Genomic DNA, 27,287 nt, shown 5'->3' on the forward strand with positions numbered 1-27,287 from the left:
TATACCTACATGTATACATCAACGTCACTATCATGTACATAGTATGAGCACTGCACTGTAAATGAACGTGTGGCTGAGGTGGCTGAGATCTGTGTACCAACCCTCTTCCCGGTTCCAAGCTCGTAGCCTTGAAACTGATTCGTAATTTCATACAACTCCGATGGAAAACGAGAATAAATAGGTGAAGTTGTTGCGAACATCCTACAGCATCTTGCGACACCCTACGACGATGTTAATACAGTGCGGAACTCATGGGGCCCTTTATTCTTGAATTTCCAGGTTTCCACCATCATGAGTTGGTAGGCACGAGCACAAGTAGGTATCCGTGATAGAAATCTGCAAACGTTACACCCTAGCTATTGTCCAGTCATCGATATTAACATCAAGATAATGCGTTTTTGAGGAGACTTGTACACCTTCATACAGTACCTAACCTTGAAATAAGTTAAGAACGCGTATGACCTATCGCTTTTCAGGGAAGACGTTATCTGGCCTGGGTATCAATAACGCCGGGAATGGCCGATCAGAATCGACTTCGGAAGCAAACCCGATGATTCGCTAAAGATTATCATCCTGGTCTGCGCTAGTAGGCAGGCCGATATCTACAAAGACTATGGCATTACCTCGCGACGAGGAGCCGCTGCTTCGAACTGTTCATCCAGAGTCAAGTTGTCGTCAAAATTATTCTACTATGACTTCAGCAGAGGAGAGCTCGGGAGCGGGAGCTGCTGTGCCTGCCAATACTGGCGATGAAGGGGTTGGCAACATCGACGAAAATGAGGCCCGTCGCATATTACGGCGCATTGATTGGCGCATCATGCCGCTTCTTTTCCTCATCTACGCCCTAAACTTCATGGACAAGACTATCTTGTCCAGCGCATCAGTCTTCGGTCTGAGACAGGATACTCATCTTGAAGGGTCGAATTACTCTTGGGTGTCTAGCGTCTTCTACTTCGGCTACTTTCTCTGGGCTTATCCAACCACCCTGCTGATCGCTCGCTTGCCCGTCGCTAAATATCTGGCTGCTAATACTTTTGTCTGGGGCGCGGTAGTCGCCTTGACCGCCGCTTGCACCAACTACGGCGGCCTGATTACCGTGAGGTTCTTCCTGGGTGTCGCGGAAGCGACCGTTTCACCGGCTTTGATGTTCATCACATCTACATGGTACACACGAGACGAGATCCCGACAAGGACCGGCATATGGTTTGCCGGTAACTCTGTTGGTGGTGAGTGGAGAGCGTGCCATACTAAATATTGAGATACTGACTATAGCAGGCATCGTCTCGTCACTTCTCGCCTACGGACTCGGTCATATCACCGACAACATCCACCCGTGGCGCTGGATGTTTATCGTGCTAGGCGTCGCAACATTCCTACTCGGATTTGGAGTCCTTTTCCTGCTTCCTGACACGATTTCAAATGCCAAGTTCCTAACGCCTGAAGAACGGCAATGGGCGGGCGACCGAGTTGTGATAGCCGGTACGGGCCGTACGGAGAAGACTACTTGGAAGTGGGATCAGACCGTCGAGTGTCTGCAAGATCCCAAAACGTGGTTAATCTGGTCTATCGCGTTACTCTGCCAGATCCCTAACGGCGGTACCCAGAATTTCGCCAACTTAGTAATCACGTCGTTTGGGTTCACGTCGCTCCAGTCGACGCTTATCAACATCCCCTATTCCATCATATCCGTAATAGCAATTTCCGGAACCGGTTGGCTAGCCGGACGCTTCCGATCACTGAATTGCATTCTCATCGGTCTCATCGTTATACCGCCAGTAATTGGATCCGCGCTGATCGGGAAACGAAGCTCGATTCCCCATGGCGTTTCTCTATTTGGGTATTTCCTCCTATCTACCGGACCGGCAGCCCTGCCCCTTCTCTTGTCCCTTATCCAATCCAATTATCGCGGCGTCACGAAGAAGATGACTATGACCGCATTGCTCTTTATTGCTTATTGTACCGGAAAGTAAGTATCGCATCATAAAGGTGCTCTTAGATAGGTACCTAAACTCACACTTATATCATCCGCTAACTTGCGTAGTATCGTTGGTCCTCAATTATTCATATCCTCCGAGGAGCCTACCTACGACACGGCGTTCCGCGCCATCATGATCTGTTACGCCTTAGTTGTCTGTCTCGCCGCGCTTCTTAGGTTTTATTTACAGTTTGTCAATACGCGAAGACAACGGGAGGAGGGAATCGAAGGTAGCGCCGGGGCATCAGGTGCCGTCGGTGGTGGTAAGGTGGTCGACGTCGTCGATTCCCGCAACGTGACCGAGGCAGTCAACGAAGTTCAGCTCAGACCGGAGGATTACGAGGACGTGTCGGACTGGAAGACTTTCGGTTTCCGCTACAGGCTCTAGCATCGGTCTGGCGAGAACAATCGGCCTAACAAGAGGATATCTATTAGATGCTAGCCGGAGAGCAGACATGATTCCAAGAAGCATACCTATTCGATAATCTAAGCCCACGGAATTTCGAATTTCAGAGCATGCCTCGATAAGATGTTCTACATCTCTACTAACTTTATGGGGATCAATAATTTGCAGCAATTCGTCTATCCAGATCTACCTAGATACCTTGACTTGGACCTTATAGAGAAACGACTCGAGACTTTGAAGTCCAGCTACACGGCGACTGCTGCCCGAGGACCAACACCACTAATTTCGCTACATAGGAACCTCTACATAAGACGAGAGCCGTGTCACTCGAATTACGTATCTGGTAGTCACCATAAGCTCATGCCTAGAATAGGCCTCGATCTACGATTAATGACCTGGCAGCATCTTGTATCTTCTAAGACGTTGATTCGCGAGAGCCGCGTCGTAATATTGCTAATATTATCATACCAATCACGATTCTTCGTCCAAGCTGTGATGGAGGCTCAACGTGAGCTTAACTCAAATTACTCGCATAACTAACGCTTAGAGGGGTTGGACTGCATGTTTCTAAGGATGATACGGCACCGAGGCTCGATATGGTGACCAATCAAGCAGCCATTGCTGGTCCCAAGCCAACCATCACGAACCAAAGGAACTCGGTTCCCTGGGTCCTGGATCTATCAATTTACAGAGCAGCTGCGGAACTAACCCGACTCTGCATGTTCGTAATATAGAAATGGTATTTGCTGGTAATTATCTAGACCCTAGACTCTAGACTCTCGGTGCTGGAGTCTAGACCGGAGCTCGTCATTGTCGCCTGATCCTTACCTAGGTCGAACCCAAAATAGCTTACACATCGAACGGCGACAGGTCCCAAAAACGGAGCGTGTCGAGGGATCCACACCAACTATCGAGTTTTCGGATGCTGAGATCGCGTTCCCGGTAAACCTCACGATACTACCACGTAGGTGAGAGCGAGTTTTCGGACGTCGTCTTCGCGAGCTTGGCAGAGGCGGACTGACTTAGTCAACCATGAGAAATGTCGCGATACGTCTTATGTGCGACGAAAGGATTTGAAATATGACGCATCTGCTTGGTCTATCCGCCAGTCACCGAGCCCACCTCTTCGCGGAGCCGACACATGCTTAGCCTGCAGGCACGAGGTTATCTTGACATAGTTCTGGGCTCCCCACGCAACCAAGCCCCGGGGTGTTTACTTACGGAGGACGCCATTCGCTCTGCTATTATTAACAGGAGCAAAGTTACGGGTAGAAAGGGAAGACGTTCCTTTTTACTCGTGGCGTATTTTGCCCCGGCTCTGCACGCTCCTAGTTATCCCCCAGCTAGCCAATATACGGCTAAATAGATGGCGCGCTCTCAACGTCACCTTTTTACCACCTCAGCATCCATTCCCTCGGCCCTTGCTACTCCAATAGATACCTATCGCGGCCTTCCGTATTCCGAACAAAGCGCTTTCCACAGGACGGAGGCTTTTTGTCATCTCGTTTGCGAATGTAGCCAAGACTCGAAGCACTGCAGATGCTTCATACACAATTCGATGATCTCTTAGTTTACGCGGTCCAAGCCTGTCTCTTTCTACTTGCTATTGCGGTCCCCGGCCCGCGCTCCTTGTTATGTCACCGCGCATCTCTGGCCGACTTTAGATCTTGGGTGAAACTCGCTCTAATAACGAGTCGTTCGATGGATATATTTAATTGCTTAACGACCTGGGATAGACTTCCTTACGCATGTGAACTCACCCCCAATCTCTACTACTTCCTGCAAACTTTATATTACTATTTCATCAATCTGGGAGTGCTGCCGCTCGTCACGCACGTGTAATATGTAAGATCCCACCGAAGCCTTAATTCTGCATAAAAGCTTTCCTAACACGTTGCCCTCGAGGACAGTTGTCTTTAAGGCCTCGGCGACCTATTTATCTATCCTAGGACGTCGTTCGTTCGACATCACTAGTCTTTTAGCACTTGAAGGCTTCAGGATAGCAAGTCAAGATGCGTTTTAACTTTGGTCTGACGTGCGTAGCCGCACTGCTCGGTTTCGGTGCGTAACCCCAGGATGAAGAGGTGACGGAAGGAGAAACGGAGAACAGTCTTGAGCGTTGGAGAACTAACATGCGTGTCACGCGGTTCTCACGTGTAGCATCCGAAACTAACGCCGACGTGTTCCGCGACCCGGACACCGGGTTCACGTTCTCGCAGTACAACGCACAGATCACGACGGGCACATCAGCTATCACCTTTCGCGTCGCGATTCCGAGCCCGGCTACCTCCGGCCAGCCCTACGATGTCGTGCTCCAGGTTGTCGCCCCGGTGGCTGCCGGTTGGGTTGGTGTCGCTTGGGGCGGCTCGATGACGAACAACCCCTTACTGATCGGTTGGGCCAACGGAGCTAGTGCGATGACATCCATCCGTCGCGCTACGTAAGTCGCATGTTTTGCTTTTCCAAGTTGTAGATTTCATCCGGGCTCAGGCTATCTTGCCCTCAAAATCTACAACCGTCTGAATGAAATAGAGAACTGACAGGCGTAGCTCGCACACGGCACCGACAGCGTACACCGGCGCCACGCTGCAGCTGCTGTCGAAGGGTAGCAAGACCAATGCCACCCACTGGCAGTTCACGGCCAAATGCACGGGCTGCACGCAATTTACAACGACGGGCACGACGACCAAGAGCCTAAACCCGGCAGGCAGCAACAGGCTCGCGTTCGCGTACGCTAAAACTAAGCCCAGCCAGCCGTCGTCCGAGTCTAGCCCAATCAATGTTCACGACCTGTTCAACTACTGGGACCACGACTTTGCGTCAGCCGGGAACGCAGAGTTCCAGGACCTCGTGGATCGGAACTTGTGAGTGCGTTGCTGATGAACTGAGGTGAGGCGCTGGCGGATTTTCTTATAGATTTAAGATTATGAAAATGTTCATTACTTTTCAAGATTTGAGAACTTGTTCTGACTGATTCGACGTGCAAAGAAATTCATCGCTTAATTACATGCCACCAAAACAATTAAAACTGAGCAGAGGTGCTATGTCCTGAAGTGGGGGCGAATAGGGGACTGCAGGTGTTCTGAGAATGGATGGGAGATGAGGCACTCCAAGTGATTTCTACTGTCCTTTCCGATCAGATACCGTTCACGATGTATATAAATAGAGTGTCTATGCGATAGGTACCTGAGAGAAACATAGTGTCTTCAAATTGGCTCAATTTGGTTCAATTTGACGTTTTACTTCTGACGTTCGATGTATTCAGTACCTGACTCATGCTTGGGTGCTTGCCTCTGTCGCATTAAACAGAAGTCATCTACTAGGTAGATGTTACATGGTGTCAAGTCGAAATTACATAACACTTTTTTCTTTAAAGAACGATGTCGCGATCTGGTTTTCGAAGTGCAATGCACATTCCTCGTTAGATAGTAGGCAGATAGTCAGGTAAGTAAAAACAAAGTATAGTAATTATGCGAAATTTGTCGATGACAACGGCTAACTTCTAAAAAGAATCTACAAACATTGACACTAAAACTACGTGTAATGAATGCTTCACTTTCGCTAGCACAGAAGAGTCCCTCCGGCAAGATTTCAATCGAAGAACGCTGTCTTGACCGGAATCAATCCCTCCCTTTGTTTCCCTCTCAAGAGACTTCGTCTAAGCCTTGATAGCCATCTCGCCCATGGGGAGAGCCGTGAGCCCTGCATTTTGTTAGCATACGCTATTCTCCTTTTGGCGATTTGATAAGAGGGGCACTTACAGCCATCAACGTCCTCAGGAGCTTGTTGCTCGAGTGTGCAGGAGCTGTACTGGTCGGGCGTCTGGGCGTGAATACCAGCGGTAGCACAGTCGGTGTTGAGACCACAGCTTCCGATGTTGTCCATGGCCTTCTGGAGAGTGTCGCCTTCCCAGCCGAAGAGGTAGTCACCGTGAGCAGCGGGGCCGCTGGGAATTTGTTAGAAATTTCTCCCAGAAAATAACAGGGTTTGAGGGATTGTTACTTACCCGATGTTCATGGAGTAGACGTACGGGTTCGAGCCGTCGGTGGGGAAGTCGGGGCTGTTGGCGAACTCGGTGACGTTCCACATCAGCTCGTACATGATCTGAGGGAGCTTGACGGGGTGAGTCGACGGGCAGGCACCGCCACCGGTAGCGCCGGAGCCGGAGCTGTAGGAGACGTGGCTTTGGTGGTCCGGGCTGTCCAGGTTCTTGCCATCCCAACATCTAGTGCCGAAGTCAGAAATCCGCGATCGACGACTTTAGTGGCTTAGGGAATCTGTAAAACTTACGTGGGGAAGATGATGGTTTGTCGGATCATCTTGCAGCTCTGGGAACTGGGAATGTCGACGGTGTCGGAACCGGTGCAAGGAGCACCACCGACGAACGTGTTCTCGTTGGGCGACGTCCAGCATCGGTGGCAGATGTTCGCCTTCTGGACCTTGCTGGGGTCGGTGTTGGCGGCGTTACCGGCTAACATGCGGAAACCCTAGTTTTCGTTAGACAATTATTCCCGCCCGCAGAAATAAGGGGTAACCGGCAAAGAATATCTCCATACCTTCTTGAAAGCGGTAACCTTGCCGCTGGGGATGTAGTAGAGATCGAGACCGCCCTTGTTGATCAACTTTCCTTGCGGTCCGCCGTTGCCGACCTGGGGAACTCTCTTGTACGTTCCGTTCTTAGCCTTGAAGAACATGACGGCGGTCCAGTAGTTGGACTTGTCCTCCTTGAACGTGCAGGACGTGCACGTCGAGGCGGCCAGGTCGTGAACCTCGGGGTCCATGGTTACGTTTAGGGAGTTGCCGCCGACCAGCTGGTGAAGGTGAGGAGTGTACTTCATGCCCGGGTTCACCAAGGGGTCGATACGGTCGACAACCAACTGAGAGCACGCGAATCGCAACATAGTGTTACCGAACTGAGCGGCGCCATTTTGCGCTAGAAGCGCAACGGCAGCGAAAGTAGTCAGCTGCATCGTGACTTGATCTACCTCGAAACGTTGATCGACTAGCCTTTGGGTGTATCGAGCGAGAACGTTGGACGAAGCGACGAATGGATTAGTAGCGAGCTATGAGAGGCGCGGTTACAGAAGTAGAATCCGGGGAGCTGAAAATCTGGGGAAGTTCGTGATGCCTGTTCCTACTTGTATGATTCTCAGGGGCACGATTTCGCGAGTCAGGATGGCGAACTGCCGAGCCCGAAGAAGTCGCTCGAAGACTTCTTCGCCTTGGGCAATACCAGAACCATTGGCCAGGATCATTTTGCAGCTTTGATTGACTCGATTTCCGCATTGGGGGTCATGGGCAGCCATAGCTCCGAGTGTTGATTGATTTCCTGGGCCCTGCTCCTCCAACCCCTTCTGGCTGTACGGCATTTACCCGGTTATTTGCAACCCCCAATTATAGAACGGCGATAAATGGCAGAGTAGCAACAAGCCGCATCTGGTGCTCGGAAATTATGGGACTAGGCAAATTCGAGCCAGAATCGGACGTGTTGTCGCCACTGGTAGCCCTATCATGTTTCCTGTCATGCCTCCTTACACGTGTAAGTTGATCATGTCCGCTAAGTTGACTGTTGAATTAGGTTACCGACCCTACTCATCCATATCGCCTTGTCCGAGAGCTAAGGGCGGTTCTAGACAATTCAAGAGCATTCTACGTCAAGCTCTTCATTCTAACGCTTCTAAGGGTCATCCTTCCCGGGTTTAGGTTCAGGATCCCATACCGTCGACGATCGATCGACATAACCTGGGGACCTAGGCAGCCTCACGACCGATCGAGCGACGAGGGCGACTGGAAGCAACCAGGGTGCCGAGGGAGCGCCCGCCCTTCACTATATCCGGTCGAAATCTCGGTCCTAATGTAGAGGGGAGGAAGAAGCGCCAAGAGGTTGTCTAAGTCCTTGTCCGGCATCCATACCATACCATAAGAATTCATATTGACACACATTCTAGTGTCGTCATCACCGAAGGAAATATAGACGTCGTCTATCTGATTCGTCTCGCCTATAGGTACAGATATTAGTGCCATGGCTAGATTTTCTTATTGGACCGTAACATGCTTTCGAACGCTGCGATAGTGCTATCCGTAGATGGGCGTGGGATCGTGGGCGAATGCTTGTCAGACGAGACGTACCTGCGGCCAAATACCTATGCTGTCGCCTTCATATCGAGGCTGCTTGTCACAGGCCTTCTTCCAGTTTCCCACCCACTAGATCGGTTAATTGTGCCGCAAGGCATAGGTCCTCGTGGGCAAGGGCCACATGGTAGAGTAGAAGAATTCCAAATCATTCCTCCATGCATATGGGACGGTGCCACTCTTAAATGACTTCACATCCACGGTCTCGTAAGCGAAATGCCAACTAGGCTTAAATGCGGCCTAAAATAGGCCCGCGAGTCCATAGCCATCGATGAAAGACTATTAGGACGATAGATTGATAGTGTCCACTCTCTCGAGATGTGATATAGCTCATAAGCCGTTTGTATTTATGGCAATTCAAGATGGATCCTACCGGTTTACCGGGACGAGTAGTTCAAAATATCTGGAATAGTCAACAATATCTGTCGGTAAGATGAAACGACAGTTCGATTCTTGCTGCCGAGATATGGATTTGCCCCTGATGACAAATTCTCATTCTGCAAACGAGATTATACCTTCCTACCTCCTACCGAAGTTTGAATATGACACATGAGTGCATCCCAAGTTCCCCTATTTGTATAAACGGATATTGACGGCATAACTAGAAGCTGTCATGAACATCGTCGTCGTTTCGATGGAAGAGTGCCGTCTGGGAAATCATGAATTATTTCCCTCATGAGTCATGACCATAGACTGAACCACTTTCATTTGTTAGCTCTAATGGAGTTCTATAATTGGTCTAGTATTTGAGTTGGCGTCGGATGCATCTGGGAAACATACAGGCCTACCTGCCTGCCTATTCCATTATATAAAGTCACCGGCGACTATGAAGATTTCAATCATCTTACAAGTCTAGATCAAGCGTTGGTTATTTCATTAAAACATTACCATACCCTTGGGCAACGGGCAACTATCATATGCATTGGATAGATGTTGTAGTAATACGTTACTAAGAAAAAAAATGCTATAACCTTACTAAGAATTGTGGTATGTCAATAAAACTTGGTCAAAGTAGTATACTCTAGCGCAAGTAACCCTTTCGCCTTATCGCGACAATGATTTAACATCTTGGACATTCTTCCGCGGGGTTCGCTAGATCAAGAACCGAATCTCCTATATGCCACCTATCTAGGCCAATTACATCTTTTGCGCAACATCGGCGGCCGTATAAACCCTGGAATCTTGTTATCAAGCTTGCAATAGATCTCGGTACATGCCTAAAAAGTCGGAATGTAACGTTGTCACGATTAGAACGCCGATCGAGCGGGCGAGGTATCGCGGACCTGAGGGCCGGCACGAATGATTTGAGTTTTGGTATATATTACTCATTACACATGACCAATTGTTATGTAAGGACCCGGAAACGAAAAGTGAAGTAATCAGCGACAATGGTGGTGGGCTATAGGACTCTTACCAGTCTTCTCTCTTGTGTGACGGTGTTTGCCGCGGCGTCACGGCTTAAGCCGTCCGGGTTACAAGTAAGTCACTTTCGTCGATTATGTGTACAATAATGGTGTTATTCTAAGTGAGGAAGGAGAGGAAATAAAGGAATAACCTCAGTGATCGACGTCGTTATATAACTAACACGTAAAAGTCTATCCCGCTTGACCTATCACCGTTCTACAACAATAAAGCCTTTGGAACATATCCAGGCGAGACCTCCTTCGATACGTTAGGCCAATCATATCCCGCACCTGATCTAGACACGCCCTACTACACCTCGAGCTACACAGGTCTAGTATACTCGTTTCCGGGATATACCGGGCCCAACAAGTCGGACAACGTTATAGTCGATGGTCAAACTATAGCCGTGCCCGCCGGGTCATACTTCTCGGCTTCGTTCCTGATCTCCGAAGATAAGGAGCTAGCTATCGTGTCAGGGAACGTGACTTTCACGTACACCGATAATAGCACGTCGGTGTACGAACTACGCTCCCTGGACTGGTTCAGCTTCCTAACCATCAATCGGGGCGAACTGATCTTCCCAAGTCGCTTCACCGCGACCGGTGTGGATTATAACACCAGCCACATCTTTGAACGCACAGCGGCGCTAAGTCCCGGCAAGGAATTGCGCGCAATATCTTTGCCAGAAGCGACTAGCGCAGACGATGGCAGGCTGCACGTATTCGCCATCTCGTTATGGACCGGGGGCTCAGCGGTAGATGTGCAGTCTGTCCGCCCGACTCAAAAATGGATCAGCAGCGGCGTGCAAGCAGTCGAGATAACGCTGAACAATGCGGGATCCGAATGCGTGGCGGGTGATGGCTTGAATTTGACCCTATTAGGGGATGGTCTTCAGACTGCTGGAAAAGGATATCTGAAGCGCCTATGCCCGGGCGATCAAAAAATCGTGACTATCGGGGTAGAATCCACTTCCTCAGCCGTAGTAAATGTCTCCGTGATCCTAGACTACGCTGGCAGTCAACGGACAACCGAGTTCGACAATATCCAGTTTGGGTTGACAGAATGGACGACGGACCTAGACAACCTCGCAAAGCACGAGAGCCCAGAATGGTTCAACAACGCCAAATACGGGATATTCATCCACTGGGGTCCGTACGCCGTTACGGGATGGGGTAACTCGTCGCCATACGAAAGCTACGCAGAATGGTTTTGGTATGTGATACCCAAGTGCCTCACTCATCCAGTCTCCGATAGATCTTTATCCCCATCCCCATCCCCATCCCCCATCCCCTATCCCCTATCCCCTATCCCCACTGATCGAAGATAAATATAGGTGGTACTCGACACATCACCCCCAAGCCGACCCCTCAGACTTCTACGACTACCGGCTGCGTACTTACGGCAAAGACTGGGCATATGACGACACCTTCCCAAACTTCACGGCGTCGGCCTACGACCCGAAAGCGTGGGTTGATCTGATCGCCGATGCCGGCGCCAAGTACTTCGTGATAACCTCGAAACATCACGACGGCTTCTCGCTCTTTGACGCCGGCTCATCCAGCAACCGGTCCGCACTGCACTATGGACCGCAGCGCGACGTGCTAGGCGAGCTATTCGACGCGGCCGCCAAGTACCAGCCGCAGCTAAAGCGCGGGACCTACTTCTCGCTCCCCGAGTGGTTCAACCCGGACTTCGGGCCATACGGCTTCGACCAATTCGACCCGGCCACCGTGCCCGGGACCAACAGCTGGCCCGGGGTCCAGGCCACGAACCCGTACACGGGCGCCGTAGAGCCGTACACCGGACGCATCCCGGTCGACGACTTCCTGACGGACGTCATGCTCCCGCAGATGGACACGCTGGCGTACGACTACGGCACGGACATCATGTGGTGCGACTGCGGGGCCGCGAACGTGACCGCGACGTTCGCCTCGTCCTGGTTCAACGCCGCGCGCAAGCAAGACCGGCAAGTCGCCATCAACAGCCGGTGCGGCGTCCCCCAGGCCGCTGACTTCGATACGCCGGAGTACATGCGTTTCGGGTCGGCTCAGCGGCGCAAGTGGGAGAGCAACCAGGGCATGGACCCGTATAGCTACGGGTACAACCAAGCGACGCCGGCGTCCGCTTACATGAATGCGACTACCTTGATCTACACGCTAGTGGACATCGTGTCGAAGAACGGGAACCTGCTCCTCGATGTTGGGCCACGCGCCGACGGAACCATAGTGCAGGCCGAGGTGGACCGGCTGCGCGAGGCCGGGCGCTGGATCAAGAGCCACGGGGAGGCGGTGTTCGATACGACGTATTGGTTTGTGCAGAGCGAGATCGAGGGGGGTCCCGACGTGAGGTTCACGCAGGCGGATGGGGCGTTCTACGTGTTGTTTTTGGAACGGCCGGCGGTGGAGGATGGGGTTGTTAAAGTTGCGGCGCCGGTGCCTGTGTTGAAAGGCGACGAGGTTAGTCTGTTGGCTGTCGAAGGAGGAGGGAAGTTGGCGTGGAAGGTGATCGGACAGGGTAGTCAGGCGGTGTTAAATATCGAGGTTACCGACGCGCTCTTGGATAAAGAGGAGTACTGTTGGGTGTTTAAGATTGAGTACGCATGATGCCGTTTCGGTAGACAACACGAACCAACTTAAATGCTATATAGATGCTGATGCTGTATGCTGAACGCTGTATGCTGAATGCTATATGCTGTATTCCTATTTTGAACCTGAGAATTGGAAAGGGTATCCAGTCTAGATAAACAACCATATGCATCCTATCCTGCAACTCCAAGTAGAGTCCCCAAGTTTTCGCGACTCAACTCATAAAATGAAGTCTGTATCGTAGTTCTTCGCCATTAGTACTCAAAAGTCATCCTTCTCACTTCCCGCGGTAGATCCGGAGGACTTCGCCCATTTCTGTACTGCCACAGCCGGCTCAGATCTTTCACCCTCACATTTCCGTCGTTGATCTCGTCGTCTTCGTGAAAGCTACCATGCACCGCAACCGGGCCCTTAACAATGCTTCCCTTCCGCCCCGCGAGCTCGATCAGGGACCAATTATTATCAACAGCCTCGCGTACGCTATCTTTCTCCGCGCCCCTCTTAGCCACTTCCACGATGCTGCTCATAAAATCGTTGTGCTCGGCACATCCGATGAATTCGCCCTTGGCGTTTCGCGCGAGCGGGAACATCCCGTTTAGGTAGTGCTGGCAGAACTGATGGCCGCCACGCGCGGAGGTACGGCTGAACACACGACCGATGTATCGGGGCATCTCTGGAGAGGCCCTCTCGTTTCTAACGAAATGCAAGATCCCCCATAACGCGACAAAATCTGTCGTGTGGGCGTAATGCTCGACGTGGGCGATCGCGCGATCAGACGCGGGTACGGTGTAAGCCGTCGCTCGCGATGTGTCCGATTCCTTAGTAGTAAGCGTAGGGACGCGCCCATTGCCTTCATAAAAACTTGCGCTGCCGTTTGATAGCCGCCTGCTCGACTCTAGAGAGCGAGTTTCGATCGGAGAGTCGCTAAGCGGGACTTCTGTGATAGTACTAGGTATAAGAGTATCCGTTCTAGGAACCTTGTTTTCGGCTTCCTGGGAGTCGATGTGTCGATGCGGGTTGTTGAAATGGTTAGACGCGTTCCCGAAAGTGTAGACTTCCAGTTTGGAGAGGAGGTCTTGCGGCAGCTCTTGAAGGAGCCAATCCAAGACTAGACCTCCTTCGATTCCTCCCTGGGAATGCAAGATAAATACCACTTTCGAATACCGCGGATTATACAGCTTCTCTTTGACAATCTTGTAAGCTAGACGAATGTCGCTCGTAGCATATCCAAAATTTCGCTGAATTAGACATTCGACGACGTCGAATATGATACCCGTAGTACGGTTATGTACGCCTATAACCGGCCGCTTGAATGTAAGGGCTAGACGATTGATGTTGCTTTTTAGCCAAGCTTCCCTAGACATGCAGGGTTAGCGAAATCCATTTCGAGCACAGCGGTCGTCACGAGGTCACACGTACCCGACGGCCACGCCGTTTAAGAATATCCACTGCTCGTGCGCGTGCTCCTCTAACGCGGGCGCGTATTCTGGATCAGAGTGAAACGTTATGGTGTTACCGTTCAAACCGAGGCATAGCAGCCAATTTACCGAGAAAAATGCACCCCAATACATTATCACCATCCAAGCCGGCAAGAGGAGAGCTAAAGGTAGCGTTAATATGAAGAAAACCTGCATAACTGCGAGAATCGCATGGATGGCGATGCACCACAAGTTCTGCCAGGTAAACGAGAGCTCGTCGAAATGGTCTCCGTCGCAAGGTCGGACTGGCCACACTACCCAAGGCAGAGCCCAGGAAAAGGTGAAGAAGTATTTCACATCCCACATCATCAGCCTCCAGGGCATGTCGGTGTAGCTGTAGCTAATGACGGACTCGCCGCCGACCTGCGAGCCGAAAAACTCGGTGCGATCCATGGTTGGCCGCGATCGAAAAACTCGCTGTCGCGCTCCATCTGCTCGAGCGAATATGTTGGACATGTAGAGAAGGCCGCCTACCATACCGACGAGGACGCAGCTGAAGTAGGCAGAAAAATCTAGGGCGGAGAAGAGAGCGCCCACGTCGGGGTAGCAGCAGCGTTTTATTACGCCCAACACGCCTAGTATGCTCATCCTCGTGCCTGTCAGCTACCTACCAACCTACTCTGCTACTTTACCTAGTCTTTAATTAGGTACCTTCTAAAAAAGTTGCCTAGTCCCCGGCCGTAAGAGTCACAAGAGAGAGACAAAAAAATGCACGGTGGCTCTCTTCGCTACGGCGTCGGCAACGGCACGCAACAGCCGTGCTGCGCATTCCGTACCGTCGCATCGTGGCTATGTAGCGCCCTTTTACAGGGCTGAGACGCTTCACCCCTTGGGGTTTATTTGGGGTCTTCCCGGGCTCCATCTTCGCATCTACGGCCAATAGGCGGCGCCCTGTAAGAATGTGAGCTGGTCACAAATCTGGGTCATCTGAGCCTAGGGGCTGGGCGTTGTTGGGGGTGTTGGAACGCTAATTGGAGCTGATTGGATGCGTTGGAAAATCCCGAATGGTGGAGGGGCTGAAGGATGATAAAATAGAGAGGAGCCCCGGTAGCCTGCCTGCTTGCCTGCCTGTCTGCGAATGTTTCGTATGGGAATGTCTAGTTCTACTGTTATTAAGGGTTATTATAGGGGTTATAGGAACTATTATTAGGGGCTCTTACTGCGTCGGCATTACTTCTGATTCGCCAAAATCCGCCGGTAGTTGTCTTAGGGAATTCCCTGCCGGCACGCTAGGTACCCGGCACGTTATTAGGTGTTAGAAGTGCGACGGGATGACCCCATTGGTTCAATCACCGAATAACAATAGCAGAGGCCTTAGCACGTTCGATTACATCATATCCGTATATTTCTGTTGCCGTTGGAGGAGCATGTGACAATAGTTGGATAGGTACGAAATGGACGGTATCTTGTGTAAATTTAGTTGAGTAGACCGTCGTATTTCTGTACCTGAGCTACGAGGAAATGTATATAATCATATCCTCGTGATGAACGTGTTACAATTAGACACGTACAAATATGTCGTGCAACCCCTAAGGAACTATAAGGTCTTTTAAATTCTTCGTCATCATCTTCCGCTTGGTTAGCCAGAGCACCTCACCAACACGCGTCCACAGTTCCTCTGTAACGATTATTACTCTTACTCTATACTGTATCCTGAATTCATATGTGTATTGGGTTATCCGGGTAATTCTGCTGGGGGTCGATCAGGGGAAAATTCCATTGGGGGTTCTATCAAGGCGAGCTCTGACGGGTACTGAGGGTCTTCAGTCTCGGTATTATATTGCCACAAGATTATCGTCGTTACTGGTATTATTCATGGCACCATCCATCGTCTTCCCTTTGCGACACAAAAAGCAAAATGCTACCCAGAGCCGCCAAGATGACGAAACCGTCTGAGACAACCGTTATTCCGGCACGTGTCTCTGAGGACATCACATGCTAGCTCGCCGCGGCTTTGTGATGTCGTTCTGCGTTTGCACAGGACTGTCTGTGCTTGTAGACGTGTTGGAAATGGTATTGGTGGACGAAGTGGAAGAAGTGGAAGTGGGCGGAGTAGACGAAGTATCAGTAATAGGCGCACTTCTCTGAGAGGCCGTGGCGACAAGCTACATCAAGTCGGCATGGCGGATCTCTCATTACACACATGGCTCTCGGCGGCTTGAAACCCGGTGGAGCACCTGGTTAATCGAGGACAGCATGCGCTCGTCGTGTTTGGTGCGAGGCCTACGCAAGCTACCGAGTTCGCTGAGTTGCACACAGAAGGTTGGTCACCATAGAAGTTCTGGTGCCACTATAACAAGCGTGAGTTCTCGATCTTGAGCTTGTAGGGGCAGTAGGGAACGGTTACAATACTTTCCCGCGCAACACCATTCCAACTTCATCTCTTGCTGGTATGACGGGAATACCTCCCTTCTCATGCCTTGTTGAGCGGTTAGATGATGATATATCTATCTCCTGCCTAGATATGGATGACACTTACAGCAAATAGTGTTACTAGGACTACATATCGAGTTGAATCTAGTATAGCCAAACTCTGGAGCGCGCATCCCTTCTGAAAAGGAGGTTTGCGTCGTTTCTCACGTCAATCTTAGCTCAGGCATCGGCATCTCTAGGCCGTCTAATCTCTGCTTGGAGTTTAGACAATATTGTCGGTATGAAGTCATTGAAAATATATAGGTATGTACTCTGAGATGAAAGATAACATGATTCTACTTGTTAAACAAAGTGAAGTCAAACTTCAAAGATGGGTAACCCGCACGATGAAAAGGGTCAGTCGTCAACTTATGACATCTCCTTTCACCAAGGGCCAGCTCATTATCATCGATTCTGATTCCACGTAGTAGGTTACTTTCACACATTTGCTCCGCTTCAAAGGTATTTCATCCAGGAACAGAAGGTTCTAAAGCAAGCGTAAGCGATATGTCAATCCGAGACGCCAGCGTGACACGAACACGGGAAGGCTTCACAATGAGAAGTATTACCATTGTAGGCATTGGAATATTTACCAATCAATTTCCACGATGATGTCGGACACGGTTACATGAACCAGCTCTATGTCGACCTCTAAGCGCAAAGAGTATGTAAATCTTACTTTCTGTTGGTTAAGATGTATGCACATCAAAAGCGGGTATTATGATAAGTAACTCCATATATTTTGAGGTCATGTTCGTGTAGCCCTACAAGGAATTGCATCCATGCTATGTACCACCTACTAGCTATGCATCTTGAATGTTTGTTGGCTTAGTTGTGTAACCAACGGCTGGCGGGAAGGTGGGAAGGCGTAAAGGACATTGTTTTTTTATCTGATCTTTAATTTAACATCACCAATGTCATATCTGTATCCCGACATCTGGATCCGGCCTCGATGCAGGTAATCCCAAGATGTTGGCAGGTAGCCGATCGCGATATCGTCCCGCCTATATACTGGTTTCGATCTTTCTCATCTCCCTTCTACTTCTCTGCAACTATCGACGCAGCAATGCCCTGCCGCAAAACATCAATGATCCCGTTAGCAGCAGTGAGGTCAAGTTGCATCTTACCACCCATCGCGAAACAGAGATTGTGGTAGCGAGCACGAGAAAGGAGGATGCTTCGTGGGTTTACCGCCACTTTCCACACTGGAACCCAAAAGTATACATAGTCGACGATCCCTGGACGCTCCTGACGGTGCCGAAGAACAAGGGCCGCGAGGCTATGGTATATCTCACGTACATCATCGACAACTACGACGACCTGCCCGAGACGGCAATCTTCGTCCACGCGTCGCGTTTTCAATGGCACAACGACGACCCGGACTACGACATAATACCTCCGCTGCGCAACTTGCGGCTCCCGTACGTACGCGAGGCCGGCTACGTCAACCTCCGCTGCGTGTGGATCATCGGGTGTCCGGCCGAGATCCGGCCCTTCGAAGATGAGGAGATCGGTCCAGACGGGGCGTGGAGCAAGGTCACTAATGGAAAACAACCTACCGCTAAAGGCGTATTCAGAAGAGCCTTCGAGGAACTGCTCCCCGAAGTGCCCGTGCCGGATGTCGTCGCAGTCAGCTGCTGCTCGCAATTCGCTGTGAGCAGGGACACCATACGACTGCACTCGAAGGAGAGGTACCTGGGCTTTCGAGACTGGCTGCTCTCGACGCCGTTAGACGACGGGCTAAGCGGGCGAGTGATGGAATTTTCGTGGCATAGTGAGTCACCCGGATCTTAGCATTCTTACTCATACCCTTACCCATATCCTTCTCTGCCCATTCCGAGCATTCTAATCATTTCCTATCGCAGTCATCTTTGGAAAGGAGGCCTATCACTGCCCTTCCGCGAAGGAGTGTTATTGCAACGTCTTCGGCTTGTGCGATCTTCCGTGTACGGACTCATCCTGCGACGGCAGATATATCCTACCTCCGTTCTCAACGCTGCCGAAGGAGTGGCCGTTATTAGGATGGGATCACGAAGATCGGGGATATACAGGGTCGTTAGATTAGCGCATCATAAGGAGAGGAAGATTCTCCCGAATGAACAAGTCAATTCGCGAATATCGAGATATGGTGTTGTATTACGAGATGTCGAAGATCTCAGGGCAGCGACTATGATTCGATTACTCGTCTATCTATCCGGGTATGCTGAGTATGTCGTGAAATGTAGGTAACTAGGTGGGTTTCTAGATGATGAAAGAAAGAGAACGTTGGAGTGTGGTAGAGATGTGCGACCGATGACATGATACCCTGTAGATGGCAAGGCGGTCCGTGCATTAGGCGTTTGCCAGCACTATCGCCCTAATTGGGCAGGTGTTTTAGTGCCGAGGTACCAAGCCTTAGGTGGATTAACTACTGTATCTAGGTACCTACTTACGTCAACTCCAGCTCCCACTTCAAAGTTGCCGGCTTCGATGTTCTTTCGTATTCAACTTTCCTAACTTCCAAATTCAATATCACTTCGCGCAAATATCCCCAGATCATAGTATACTACGGATAACTTTCATATTTCCACGACATCATGGACAGACTGGAAGACCCGGTGATTACACATCCAGGGATGTATGTGCCCACTCCCAAGGTCCTCTTCATGATGGCCGACTACGGCCACGATCCCACAGGTTCGCAACATTTCCAGCAACCTTCGACTCGCGCGTATCGAGGCTCTAACTCCTAGTATATAGAGACCGCCGTCCCTTACACCGCATTCAAAGAAGCAAAGTACGATATCAAGTTCGCCACCGAGAACGGCAAACCGCCGCGATGCGACAAGAAGATGTTGGAAGGATTCACGCAAAAGCTACTCGTACGGCACGACGGCTCGTGATAGCTCACACGGGAACTTGTAACAACAGATCCTAATGACCTAGCAGGGCGCCAAGAAGGAAGTCATCTCTCAGTATAAGAAGATGATTATAAGCGAGGAGGTGCGTCATCCTCTCGCGTGGTCCGACCCCGACTTCTCTCTCGACCCCTTCGACCTCGTCATCTTCCCCGGAGGCCACGATAAAGGTGTTAGGCAGATCATCGATTCGCCTATCGTACATAAGCTCGTGGTGGATTACTTCCCCAAGACCAAAAAGCCGAGCAAGAAGGTAGTGGGTGCGGTTTGTCACGGGGTCATGGTCTTGTCCGAGTCGAAGGACGCGGCCGGTAGGAGCGTCATACGTGACTGCGACACCACAGCTCTCCCGGCCAAGTTCGAGCAAGCCGCGTACTGGGGAACTCGGGCGGTCCTCGGCGACTACTACAAGACGTACGGCCACGGAAGCGAGAATGTGGAGGATTCGGTGAGACTTACATTGTTTCACGATTTTCCGGCGTCGTCATCTAACTAGATGCGTCCACAGGTCAAAAAGGTCCTCGCCGACCCAGCTCAGTTCAAGGCTGAATTGAATCCCGGCCCGTAGGTTACCTCTATCTCTAGTTCATATCCCTCAACACTAGACTATGTAAATGGACATATGCGCTCGCTTCCTTTGCTTACATCTGCTTTTAGCTTCTATGTCGAAGATAAGCAGTACAACTACATCAGTGCTCGGTATCCGGTCGACGCGGAACTGTTTGCCGAGGAGATCATCAAGACTATCGAGAGCTTCCACAAGATTGCCTAGGCATGTCTTACCTATTCTACTTACTCTATTAACCGTCTGTTCTAGCTTGGCAACGTTGGTACCCTGTGCGATGGATGGTGAAATGCTATGTTATGAAAGAATGATCTAGTTATAATATGCATCATGAAAGATAATAAATTAATACTTTAGAATCAACTTGATCGCTTCGTCGACCCCTGACGCGACCACGGACGGGGCGCGCTTGTCGTCTAAATGATCTATCCAACCTTTGCCAGATCTGTCGATGAAGGCAGCATTCAATCCCGCAGCCCTCGAGCCGACGACATCAAAAGGATTCGCGCTCACGAGCCAGACTTTACTCGTATCCCCTCGTCTTCCGATCTGTTCGAGAAGATGATCGTAGCCTCTCCTGTCCGGCTTAAAACACTTAACTTCGTCAACTGTAATGAGCGATCTGAACCTCGAAGCGTGAGGTCCTAGATCCGGAGATGTCTTGATCGAGTTTCCAACCATCTCTCCGGTGCCGTTTGAGAAGACATAAGCTTCGACCGAGTCGCCATGCTCTTCCAAAAGCTTCAACGCCGAAGGTATTTCCGGGAAGACGTGTAGTGCATCGTACGATCTCATAAGAGCGTCCGCATCTTCCGCGGCAAGCGTCAGACCGTGTTCCGCCACCGCGTGACGCAGAGCATTCAGCGTTATCTCGCCGAACGGCTTGTATTCGCCTAGTATTTCTCGTTAGAGAATATTGAAGCGTGAACACGATCACTTTCAGTGCTAGCTTTATGAGAGAGGAAATAGCTCTGCTATACCCATGCTATTAATCCGCCAAGTGTACTCTAGCTGATACCGTCGCCATAATGCAGCCAAGGACTTCGCCTTATCTTCGCCATAGATCTTCGCTAGTTCGTCGGCGATCGATTCGGTGGACAATAGCGTCCCGTAGAGATCAAATGCTATAATAGTCTTGGTCGCCATGACTAGATCCGTTTAGCTCGTATCCGCTTTAGAGCTGAAATCGGCAAGTGAGTCAACCGGAGAAGAAATAGAGAGATAATTATAGGGAGAAGTAGGGGAGATCAGAGAGAGACACCCCATATACCTGCTCCATTAATATGATGAGGAATCATGAGATTTGTCATTGTCCGTTGTACGCCCTTCCGCCGTCCGCACTCCGGTTCCCTTCCGTACCGCAATGATGCATTAGTTCCATCATGCGGGGTAGCTGGATACCGAATCGGGGTAGATACCCGCTAAGGACATCCATCTGTCATGTGCGAATAGCTTCGGATGAAGTTTTAGGTTAACGTACTAGCTATAGCAGATAGCTAGAGCAGATAACTAACTGTCTTACTGCTAGTATGTCATGCCTACTAGGCAGGTAGTTAGGTTTAGCTGGATTTAAATATTGTGTTAGGGAGCCCTGGTACCATCTGTTTGCATTCCGAATTTGACGGCATCGACTCGGGGTCATATCCTTGAATATTTGGACATGCTAATTGTATCCCAGTCCTTAATCCAGTAAGATGACATCGATACCGGAGGACCAGCAGAAGAACTACGAGATATTCCGGGACTGTCTCTCAACAGCGCTCATAGAGAAGATCTCGCAACCCCAATCAAAGCCGAAGCGAAAGCCTCGATCAAAAAGGCATTCAACCGCATCGCAGACACGAATTAGAAACGGAAATGCTACGAAGGCGCCGGACGTGGACGTGGACGTAGACGCGGAGGCAGAGGCAGAAGCAGAAGCAGAAACAGACTCGGATCTCAGCAACGCAGATTCCCTCGCCGACTTTGCAGATTACATCGCGGCCGAAACCTTCCGTGCGCTCCCCGCCGAGCTCAAAACCCTCGACTACCACTCATACGTTAAGGACGCAGACCTACAATCGCGGTACGCCTTACCCTTCACGGGATTTGATACGCCGCAACTGCTCCCCTCCCTGGACCCCTCTGTCGCCGACTCCCTGTCCGCGTACGCGATAACGCGCGAGCCTACTCAGGGCGTCGACGAGTTCCTCGCCCCGATCTTGACTTCCTATCTAACCGCTCTATCCACGCCGCCCCCAGCTCCCCGCGCCACGCTGAGAGAGGCGGAGGGCTGCGAGCTGTGCGGGAGAGACTGGATCAACTTATCGTATCATCACCTGATCCCTCGGTTCGTGCATGCGAAGGCGGTCAGGCGCGGTTGGCACCGCGAGGAGGACCTGCAGAATGTGGCGTGGCTGTGCGGCGCGTGTCATCGGTTTGTGCATCGGTTCGCGGGACACGAGGAGCTGGCGCGGAAGTATTATACGGTGGAGTTGTTAATGGAGGAGGAGGGGGTGAAGAGGTGGGTTGACTGGGTGGGGAGGTTGAGGTGGAAGGGGAGGTGATCTATCGTCATCAGTTTGTCTTGTCTCTGAATGGAGGAGGAAATTTCGCAATAAAAGATCAACAGTGTCACCACCGTTCGGGTTCGAACTAGGTAGGATACCTAGAAGAGAAGCTAGGTGACAAAAGAAATATATAACATATAACTAGGTAAGGACGGCTACGTATTACTATTCCTATTACCACCTCAACCCATCAATACAAAGTCAAGCCTCATCCATGTCCTCATAGGTATGCTCGTACATACATGTAGACATCGTTATTAATAGGCTACTAACCGGACTCTGCAGAAACACTTCCAATCAATTTCTTCTTTTTCTTTCCATTCTTACAATTAGGGTTACCTACTCAGATAGGTATACGAGACCATCTACAAATCCGTCTCCTCGGACGTGAGCAAGTACAGCCCGAGAGGGCACTCGCCCGCCGCCCAGTCCTCAAGGAAGCTAAGCTCGGTGTCGCCGCCAACCACGCCAGCCAGCTCGACAGCCACGTCCTCACCTCCCGCGCAGGCAAACGTGTCGACCGTGTACGCGCCGTCCGCCTCGACGGTAATCTGGTTGTAGCTCCACACGGCATCGACGAGGTTATCCAGCGTGGTCTCCTCGTCCACGCGTCCGCCCAGCCGCGCGAACGCCAGCTCGCCCGTCCCCGTCAGGTTCAGCGCCGGCTCGGTCCCGTTCAGCCGGTCCGGCAACAGGAACACGAGACGGCAGCTCTTGACGCTGTCGACGGACGGGATGTCGAAGCGGAACACAGTGGATACTGTTGACGATACTTCGCCGTGGGTCGTGGGCTCGAAGGCCGTGCCCGGGTTCGCCGCGTCCAGGGGCAGGATCAGCGCCGGCGCTTCCCAGGACCCGGGTAAGTCGCCGGGACAGGAGTCGGTGGGGGCTTGACGCCGGTTCTTGCTGGCTTTCCAGGATGGGCTTTGCGAACTGGAACTCCCGTGGTCACCTGCTGCCGCTCCTGCTCCCGACCAGGCGGAGCCGGCGTGGTCGCCGTTGTGGTTGTTCTCGCTTGACCAATCTGATCCGGCGTGCTCGTCACCCTTCTCGCCCGACCAATCGTCGCCCGCGGAGGAGCTAGATGTTGGTGCTGGCGGACCGCCGGACTCGGATTCCGTGGGAGCGGGTGGCGTCATCTCGGGGGGACCGGGAGGAGGGATACTCGATGTAGGGGGCGCGAATTCCGTTGCGCTGGTGCTCGAAGCTTCCTCGGTTGACGTGGTACCGTATCCGGTCCCGGTCGACGAAGTAGCCGATGGATACTCGGTCGTCACCGACGGAACCGAAGTTGAGCTTTCGCTTGTCTCGCACGAGCTCGTGGTCGTCGTGGTCTCGACTTCTGTCGTCGTCGTCCCGGGGTACGTCGGCGTGGTAGACATGCTGGTGGTAGACTCACTAGTTGTTTCGCTAGTTGTAGCCTCAGTGGTAGTCTCGCTAGTGGTTTCGCTGGTCGTTGCACTAGTAACTTCGGTGGTAGACTCGCTTGTCGTGGTCTCACTTGTCTCGCATGAACTCGTAGTAGTAGTGGTCTCAACCTCCGTGGTAGTCGTGCCCGGATAGGTTGTGGGAGTCGTCTCGACCGGCGGAGTAGTCTCGGTGACCGGAGGCGTGGTAGGCGTCTCCGGAGTGGTAGTGCTGATAGCGGACGTGGTTGTGGGATAGGTTGGAGTAGCCGGGGTAGTGTGCTCGGAACAGGGCGTCGTTTCAGACGAGCATTCCGGAACCGTTTCCGTCGTAGAACTGTAGACGGTAGATTCCGTCTCGCTAGTCGTGGTTCCGGGGTAACTTGTTATCGGCGTTGTCGGAGGCATAGAAGTCGTGGGGGTTTCCGGGGTAGTCTCTGGGGTCGTCGACATAGGAGTCGTCTCCGTAGGCGTAGTCGGTGTCCCTGGAGTTGTCTCTGGAGTCGTCACTGGGGTCGTTGCTGGAGTCGTCTCTGGAGTTGTTGCCGGGGTTGTCGCCGGGGTTGTTTCCGGAGTCGTTTCCGGAGTTGTTTCCGGAGTTGTCTCTATGGTTGTAGTTGGCGTAGCTGGAGGGGACGTTGGCATCTCCGGAGTCGTAGTCGGAGTGGAAACAGCCGTCGTAGGGTATGTGACAGGGGAACTTTCAGTTGGGGATGTTCCCGAAGTTACCAAGGTCGTGGGAGGAACTGTTGGAGTTTCCGGCGTGGTTACTGGACTTGTTTCCGGTGTTGTCATCGGCGTAGTCACAGGAACAGTGGGAGTCTCCGGGACAGTGGTCTCAGGAATGGTCTCAGGAGGTGTGGTCTCCGGAGCAGTAGTGCCTGTTGAGTACACCGGCGTTGTTGGAGTTGTTTCTGGGGTAGTACCAGGAGTAGTGCCAGGAGTAGTGCCAGGAGTAGTGCCGGGCATAGTTGTCACGACAGTCGTTCCAGGCGCAGTTGTTCCTGGTGCCGTTGTTTGTCCCGTACACACATTTACCGTAGAGACGCTGGTAGTGGTTATCGTCAACGTGCTAGCCATCCCTGACTCGGTGACAGTCAGAGTAGAAGTGCCGGCGCCGCCTGATTCGGTAATAGTCATTGTAGACATACCACCAGTGCCCGATTCTGTGACGGTAACAGTTCCGGCATTTCCGGTACAGGACTCGGTCATAGTAACGGTCGACATTTCGGTGCCTCCCGATTCGGTAATGGTAACTGTGGAAACCCCAGTACCGCCCGACTCGGTAATGGTGACGGTAGAAGTTCCGGTTCCGCCTGATTCGGTAACGGTAATAGTAGACATACCAGTGCCGCCTGATTCCGTGATAGTAACGGTAGACATAATACTAGTACCCGATTCGGTGATAGTAACGGTTTCCGTGCTCGGAGTATTCGACCCCACCGGAGCAGTTCCCTGGCCAGCCGTGATCGTCGTCATGATCGTCTCGGTGCTCCCGGGAGCAGTTACAGTTCCGGCAGGATATGTTGACCCGGCTCCCACAACCGTGGTGGTCTCAGTCACAGTAGTTCCCGAGCCCTCCGACGTCGAGCTGCACGACGAAGGATAACATCCGCTCGCCGTTAATGTAATCTCGCTGCAGTTACTTCCTCCGGGAGAAAGATATACCATCACAATGTCTTGCACGCCCGTCTGACACACCCAGAAGGTAGACTGACCGTTGTAAGTCACCTCCCCGCTGCAGCCGATAGCGAATCCGGGTTGGGGTGGCGAATCAACGTCGCACTGAAGTATGGTAGTCGGCGGCGTCCACCAGCAGGTACGGCCTGTAGAGTCGGATAGCGTGTCCCCGTTCAGGACGAAGGTCGACGCCGCGCCGTTGGACCCGCTGATGCCGGCATTTGTCTGGCCGCTGCTGTATTGCCCAATTTGGCCAACGAACGAGCCATTGGTAGAAAGAGTGAAGTCACATCCGCTCTGACGCGCAACGAGGGAGTATGCGCCGCCGACGACGGACGATATAATAAGGGCCTTGCTTTTGTGTATCATCTTGACGGCCTTGTTCCAACGAAAAGCTCAAGATCGTCAAATTTGCTAAGGGTCAGGTGTACGAAGCTGGCCCCAAAAACGACAGACTGAAGAGGAAAAGAATTTCACGACGAGGAGCAGAGAGGTGGCCCAGCTTATATTGCCGCCGCTCGAGCAAGGAAACCTTGCCGGCATAGAGCTCGCGGAAACTTGTTTCGATTCACGGAGGAGAGATTCGAAAGGGATACAACGTCATCCATCGACCGTCCATAGCATGCGACTCTACCAGGAATGCAATTTACGTTATAAATTATCATCTTGCAGATCCTTCACGACGCAGCTAACCCAAGCCGACGAACTTGCATCGTATTTACCAGAATGACCACGGTTAATAGTGCCTAGGATACCATTTCGAGACCTGGTGGATCCCTGGCGTGAAAACAAGACTATAGATCATTCTACCTAGTACTATGTATGCGAAGAAGATACTAGGGCATATTCCGGGTGTAAAGTTGCCGTTTGATCTCTTAAATCTTGAGTAAACTATATGTTGACGCAGCTTGGGTGAAGAGATGATGTATGTATTATGTGAGGCTCGTATTTAACGTTGGCGACCCCTGACTGACTGAGTCGTACGCCGCAGCTGCATAGGTAGATATAATTATCTGATTATCACTCTAGCTGCATAATGAACAGTTAGACGGTCCCGAAGGTAGAGGCGGAGATATTCGTGTTTGATTACTTCGCTAGCTAGGTACCTTCCGGTACTATCTAGTAGTAAAGAGGTTCTATACGTTCGCACAGTGTCGACCGCGAGACTAGGCTTCCGCAGATGACCAAAACACGCCTTTTTGAAGTAGCTAGCGCAGGTTCTCAGGTCAAGCGGGCTCGGATCACAGCCCTGGGGGAGTTAAATTCAACAAAATCTCTGATCCATTTAGTTTCCCCGTATTACGAGATGTTGGTAGCTCCGAGCTAGCCGAGGACTTGGCACATATGCAGTCGTTTTAAAGTTTTCCGCGTGGTTTAAAAACGTCCTTCATGCCTAGCTTCGACGAATCGTGATGACGTTAGTGCCAAAATAGGACGGTGTAAAAATCCAATTTAGAAAATCCATTTTAATTTGTTAATTACCTACTCTAATGCATACTTAGGTATGCAAAATAAGCATGCAATGCTCGAGTCGGATCACGGAAAACCAGGGTCATTCATAGTAAAGATCGTGGTGTAAGTAGACAAGAAATGAATCTTCACGTACAGGATGAACCATGGATACCTAATGTGGGAGAACGTCTTAAAGTTTTATCAATTCACAATTTTCATGTGAAGGACGGTCTAAATGAACCGTCATCGGATACGCCCGCAAAGCCAGTTCGTCAACCTTAGGCTAGCGTAGCAATTCCATTTATAGGTAAAAATATGGTTGAGTTCTTTGCCTACTGGGGTACCT

General features: G+C 51.3%; 12 protein-coding genes across 12 annotated transcripts; 8 read left to right on the top strand and 4 right to left on the bottom strand.

Moving 5' to 3' along the window:
- The first annotated feature begins 447 nt into the window (after positions 1 to 447).
- F4807DRAFT_181555 (putative allantoate permease) lies at positions 448 to 3,100 on the top strand. The gene is made up of 3 exons (XM_047993579.1): positions 448 to 1,226; positions 1,276 to 1,966; positions 2,042 to 3,100. Exons 1-3 carry the CDS (start codon positions 614 to 616, stop codon positions 2,361 to 2,363), a joined length of 1,626 nt encoding a protein of 541 aa, XP_047852056.1. The 5' UTR covers positions 448 to 613; the 3' UTR covers positions 2,364 to 3,100.
- Positions 3,101 to 3,834: 734 nt separating this feature from the next.
- On the top strand, positions 3,835 to 4,644 carry F4807DRAFT_181220 (uncharacterized protein). Its single transcript, XM_047993578.1, has 2 exons — positions 3,835 to 4,226; positions 4,542 to 4,644. Exon 1 carries the CDS (start codon positions 3,921 to 3,923, stop codon positions 4,221 to 4,223), a length of 303 nt encoding a protein of 100 aa, XP_047852057.1. The 5' UTR covers positions 3,835 to 3,920; the 3' UTR covers positions 4,224 to 4,226; positions 4,542 to 4,644.
- Positions 4,514 to 5,838, top strand: F4807DRAFT_469322 (CBD9-like protein; the record flags this gene model as incomplete). Its single annotated transcript, XM_048002698.1, has 3 exons — positions 4,514 to 4,821; positions 4,931 to 5,249; positions 5,370 to 5,838. The coding sequence occupies 2 exons, from the start codon at positions 4,514 to 4,516 to the stop codon at positions 5,247 to 5,249; spliced, it is 627 nt and encodes a 208-aa protein (XP_047852058.1). The 3' UTR covers positions 5,370 to 5,838.
- Positions 5,839 to 6,039: 201 nt separating this feature from the next.
- On the bottom strand, positions 6,040 to 7,351 carry F4807DRAFT_452876 (uncharacterized protein; the record flags this gene model as incomplete). The annotated part of the gene is made up of 5 exons (XM_048000385.1): positions 6,040 to 6,083; positions 6,143 to 6,327; positions 6,388 to 6,606; positions 6,672 to 6,868; positions 6,938 to 7,351. 5 exons carry the CDS (start codon positions 7,349 to 7,351, stop codon positions 6,040 to 6,042), a joined length of 1,059 nt encoding a protein of 352 aa, XP_047852059.1.
- Positions 7,352 to 9,540: 2,189 nt separating this feature from the next.
- On the top strand, positions 9,541 to 12,638 carry F4807DRAFT_181673 (glycoside hydrolase family 29 protein). Its single transcript, XM_047993581.1, has 3 exons — positions 9,541 to 9,991; positions 10,108 to 11,129; positions 11,251 to 12,638. The coding sequence occupies exons 1-3, from the start codon at positions 9,902 to 9,904 to the stop codon at positions 12,518 to 12,520; spliced, it is 2,382 nt and encodes a 793-aa protein (XP_047852060.1). The 5' UTR covers positions 9,541 to 9,901; the 3' UTR covers positions 12,521 to 12,638.
- Positions 12,639 to 12,756: 118 nt separating this feature from the next.
- F4807DRAFT_452878 (uncharacterized protein) lies at positions 12,757 to 14,373 on the bottom strand (the record flags this gene model as incomplete). Its single annotated transcript, XM_048000386.1, has 2 exons — positions 12,757 to 13,858; positions 13,922 to 14,373. The coding sequence occupies 2 exons, from the start codon at positions 14,371 to 14,373 to the stop codon at positions 12,757 to 12,759; spliced, it is 1,554 nt and encodes a 517-aa protein (XP_047852061.1).
- A 2,740-nt stretch (positions 14,374 to 17,113) lies between these two features.
- On the top strand, positions 17,114 to 18,739 carry F4807DRAFT_435017 (uncharacterized protein). Its single transcript, XM_047998848.1, has 2 exons — positions 17,114 to 18,166; positions 18,258 to 18,739. Exons 1-2 carry the CDS (start codon positions 17,362 to 17,364, stop codon positions 18,455 to 18,457), a joined length of 1,005 nt encoding a protein of 334 aa, XP_047852062.1. The 5' UTR covers positions 17,114 to 17,361; the 3' UTR covers positions 18,458 to 18,739.
- F4807DRAFT_435024 (class I glutamine amidotransferase-like protein) lies at positions 18,740 to 20,219 on the top strand. The gene is made up of 5 exons (XM_047998849.1): positions 18,740 to 19,068; positions 19,132 to 19,253; positions 19,321 to 19,737; positions 19,798 to 19,853; positions 19,947 to 20,219. The coding sequence occupies exons 1-5, from the start codon at positions 18,969 to 18,971 to the stop codon at positions 20,059 to 20,061; spliced, it is 810 nt and encodes a 269-aa protein (XP_047852063.1). The 5' UTR covers positions 18,740 to 18,968; the 3' UTR covers positions 20,062 to 20,219.
- Positions 19,993 to 21,191, bottom strand: F4807DRAFT_181740 (haloacid dehalogenase). The gene is made up of 2 exons (XM_047993583.1): positions 20,835 to 21,191; positions 19,993 to 20,747 (listed from the first exon to the last, which is right to left on the bottom strand). Exons 1-2 carry the CDS (start codon positions 20,998 to 21,000, stop codon positions 20,200 to 20,202), a joined length of 714 nt encoding a protein of 237 aa, XP_047852064.1. The 5' UTR covers positions 21,001 to 21,191; the 3' UTR covers positions 19,993 to 20,199.
- Position 21,192: 1 nt separating this feature from the next.
- On the top strand, positions 21,193 to 22,584 carry F4807DRAFT_181679 (uncharacterized protein). Its single transcript, XM_047993582.1, has one exon. The coding sequence runs from the start codon at positions 21,549 to 21,551 to the stop codon at positions 22,398 to 22,400; it is 852 nt and encodes a 283-aa protein (XP_047852065.1). The 5' UTR covers positions 21,193 to 21,548; the 3' UTR covers positions 22,401 to 22,584.
- On the bottom strand, positions 22,353 to 24,781 carry F4807DRAFT_435032 (ubiquitin 3 binding protein But2 C-terminal domain-containing protein). The gene has a single exon (XM_047998850.1). The coding sequence runs from the start codon at positions 24,602 to 24,604 to the stop codon at positions 22,769 to 22,771; it is 1,836 nt and encodes a 611-aa protein (XP_047852066.1). The 5' UTR covers positions 24,605 to 24,781; the 3' UTR covers positions 22,353 to 22,768.
- F4807DRAFT_435034 (uncharacterized protein) lies at positions 24,749 to 26,158 on the top strand. The gene has a single exon (XM_047998851.1). It carries the CDS (start codon positions 25,059 to 25,061, stop codon positions 25,416 to 25,418), a length of 360 nt encoding a protein of 119 aa, XP_047852067.1. The 5' UTR covers positions 24,749 to 25,058; the 3' UTR covers positions 25,419 to 26,158.
- Positions 26,159 to 27,287: the final 1,129 nt, after the last annotated feature.

Source organism: Annulohypoxylon truncatum, assembly GCF_022578515.1.
Source record: "Annulohypoxylon truncatum strain CBS 140777 unplaced genomic scaffold F4807scaffold_27, whole genome shotgun sequence".
In the NCBI taxonomy this organism is placed as follows: Eukaryota; Fungi; Ascomycota; class Sordariomycetes; order Xylariales; family Hypoxylaceae; genus Annulohypoxylon; species Annulohypoxylon truncatum.

Bases quoted from the DNA above. Each gene is read 5' to 3' on its own strand.
- F4807DRAFT_181555 (XM_047993579.1), top strand. From the start codon at position 614: ATGGCATTACCTCGCGACGAGGAGCCGCTGCTTCGAACTGTTCATCCA. The intron at 1,227-1,275 runs GTGAGTGGAGAG...TGACTATAGCAG, and splicing joins TGCCGGTAACTCTGTTGGTG to GCATCGTCTCGTCACTTCTC. The intron at 1,967-2,041 runs GTAAGTATCGCA...TAACTTGCGTAG, and splicing joins ATTGCTTATTGTACCGGAAA to TATCGTTGGTCCTCAATTAT.
- F4807DRAFT_435032 (XM_047998850.1), bottom strand. From the start codon at position 24,604: ATGACAACACCGGAAACAAGTCCAGTAACCACGCCGGAAACTCCAACA.
- F4807DRAFT_181740 (XM_047993583.1), bottom strand. From the start codon at position 21,000: ATGGCGACCAAGACTATTATAGCATTTGATCTCTACGGGACGCTATTG. The intron at 20,748-20,834 runs GTATAGCAGAGC...GAGAAATACTAG, and splicing joins TTGGCGGATTAATAGCATGG to GCGAATACAAGCCGTTCGGC.
- F4807DRAFT_435024 (XM_047998849.1), top strand. From the start codon at position 18,969: ATGGACAGACTGGAAGACCCGGTGATTACACATCCAGGGATGTATGTG. The intron at 19,738-19,797 runs GTGAGACTTACA...ATGCGTCCACAG, and splicing joins GCGAGAATGTGGAGGATTCG to GTCAAAAAGGTCCTCGCCGA. The intron at 19,854-19,946 runs GTAGGTTACCTC...ATCTGCTTTTAG, and splicing joins GCTGAATTGAATCCCGGCCC to CTTCTATGTCGAAGATAAGC.
- F4807DRAFT_181673 (XM_047993581.1), top strand. From the start codon at position 9,902: ATGGTGGTGGGCTATAGGACTCTTACCAGTCTTCTCTCTTGTGTGACG. The intron at 9,992-10,107 runs GTAAGTCACTTT...AACACGTAAAAG, and splicing joins TTAAGCCGTCCGGGTTACAA to TCTATCCCGCTTGACCTATC. The intron at 11,130-11,250 runs GTATGTGATACC...AGATAAATATAG, and splicing joins AGCTACGCAGAATGGTTTTG to GTGGTACTCGACACATCACC.
- F4807DRAFT_181220 (XM_047993578.1), top strand. From the start codon at position 3,921: ATGCTTCATACACAATTCGATGATCTCTTAGTTTACGCGGTCCAAGCC.
- F4807DRAFT_435017 (XM_047998848.1), top strand. From the start codon at position 17,362: ATGTTGGCAGGTAGCCGATCGCGATATCGTCCCGCCTATATACTGGTT. The intron at 18,167-18,257 runs GTGAGTCACCCG...TTCCTATCGCAG, and splicing joins GATGGAATTTTCGTGGCATA to TCATCTTTGGAAAGGAGGCC.
- F4807DRAFT_435034 (XM_047998851.1), top strand. From the start codon at position 25,059: ATGGTAACTGTGGAAACCCCAGTACCGCCCGACTCGGTAATGGTGACG.
- F4807DRAFT_181679 (XM_047993582.1), top strand. From the start codon at position 21,549: ATGACATCGATACCGGAGGACCAGCAGAAGAACTACGAGATATTCCGG.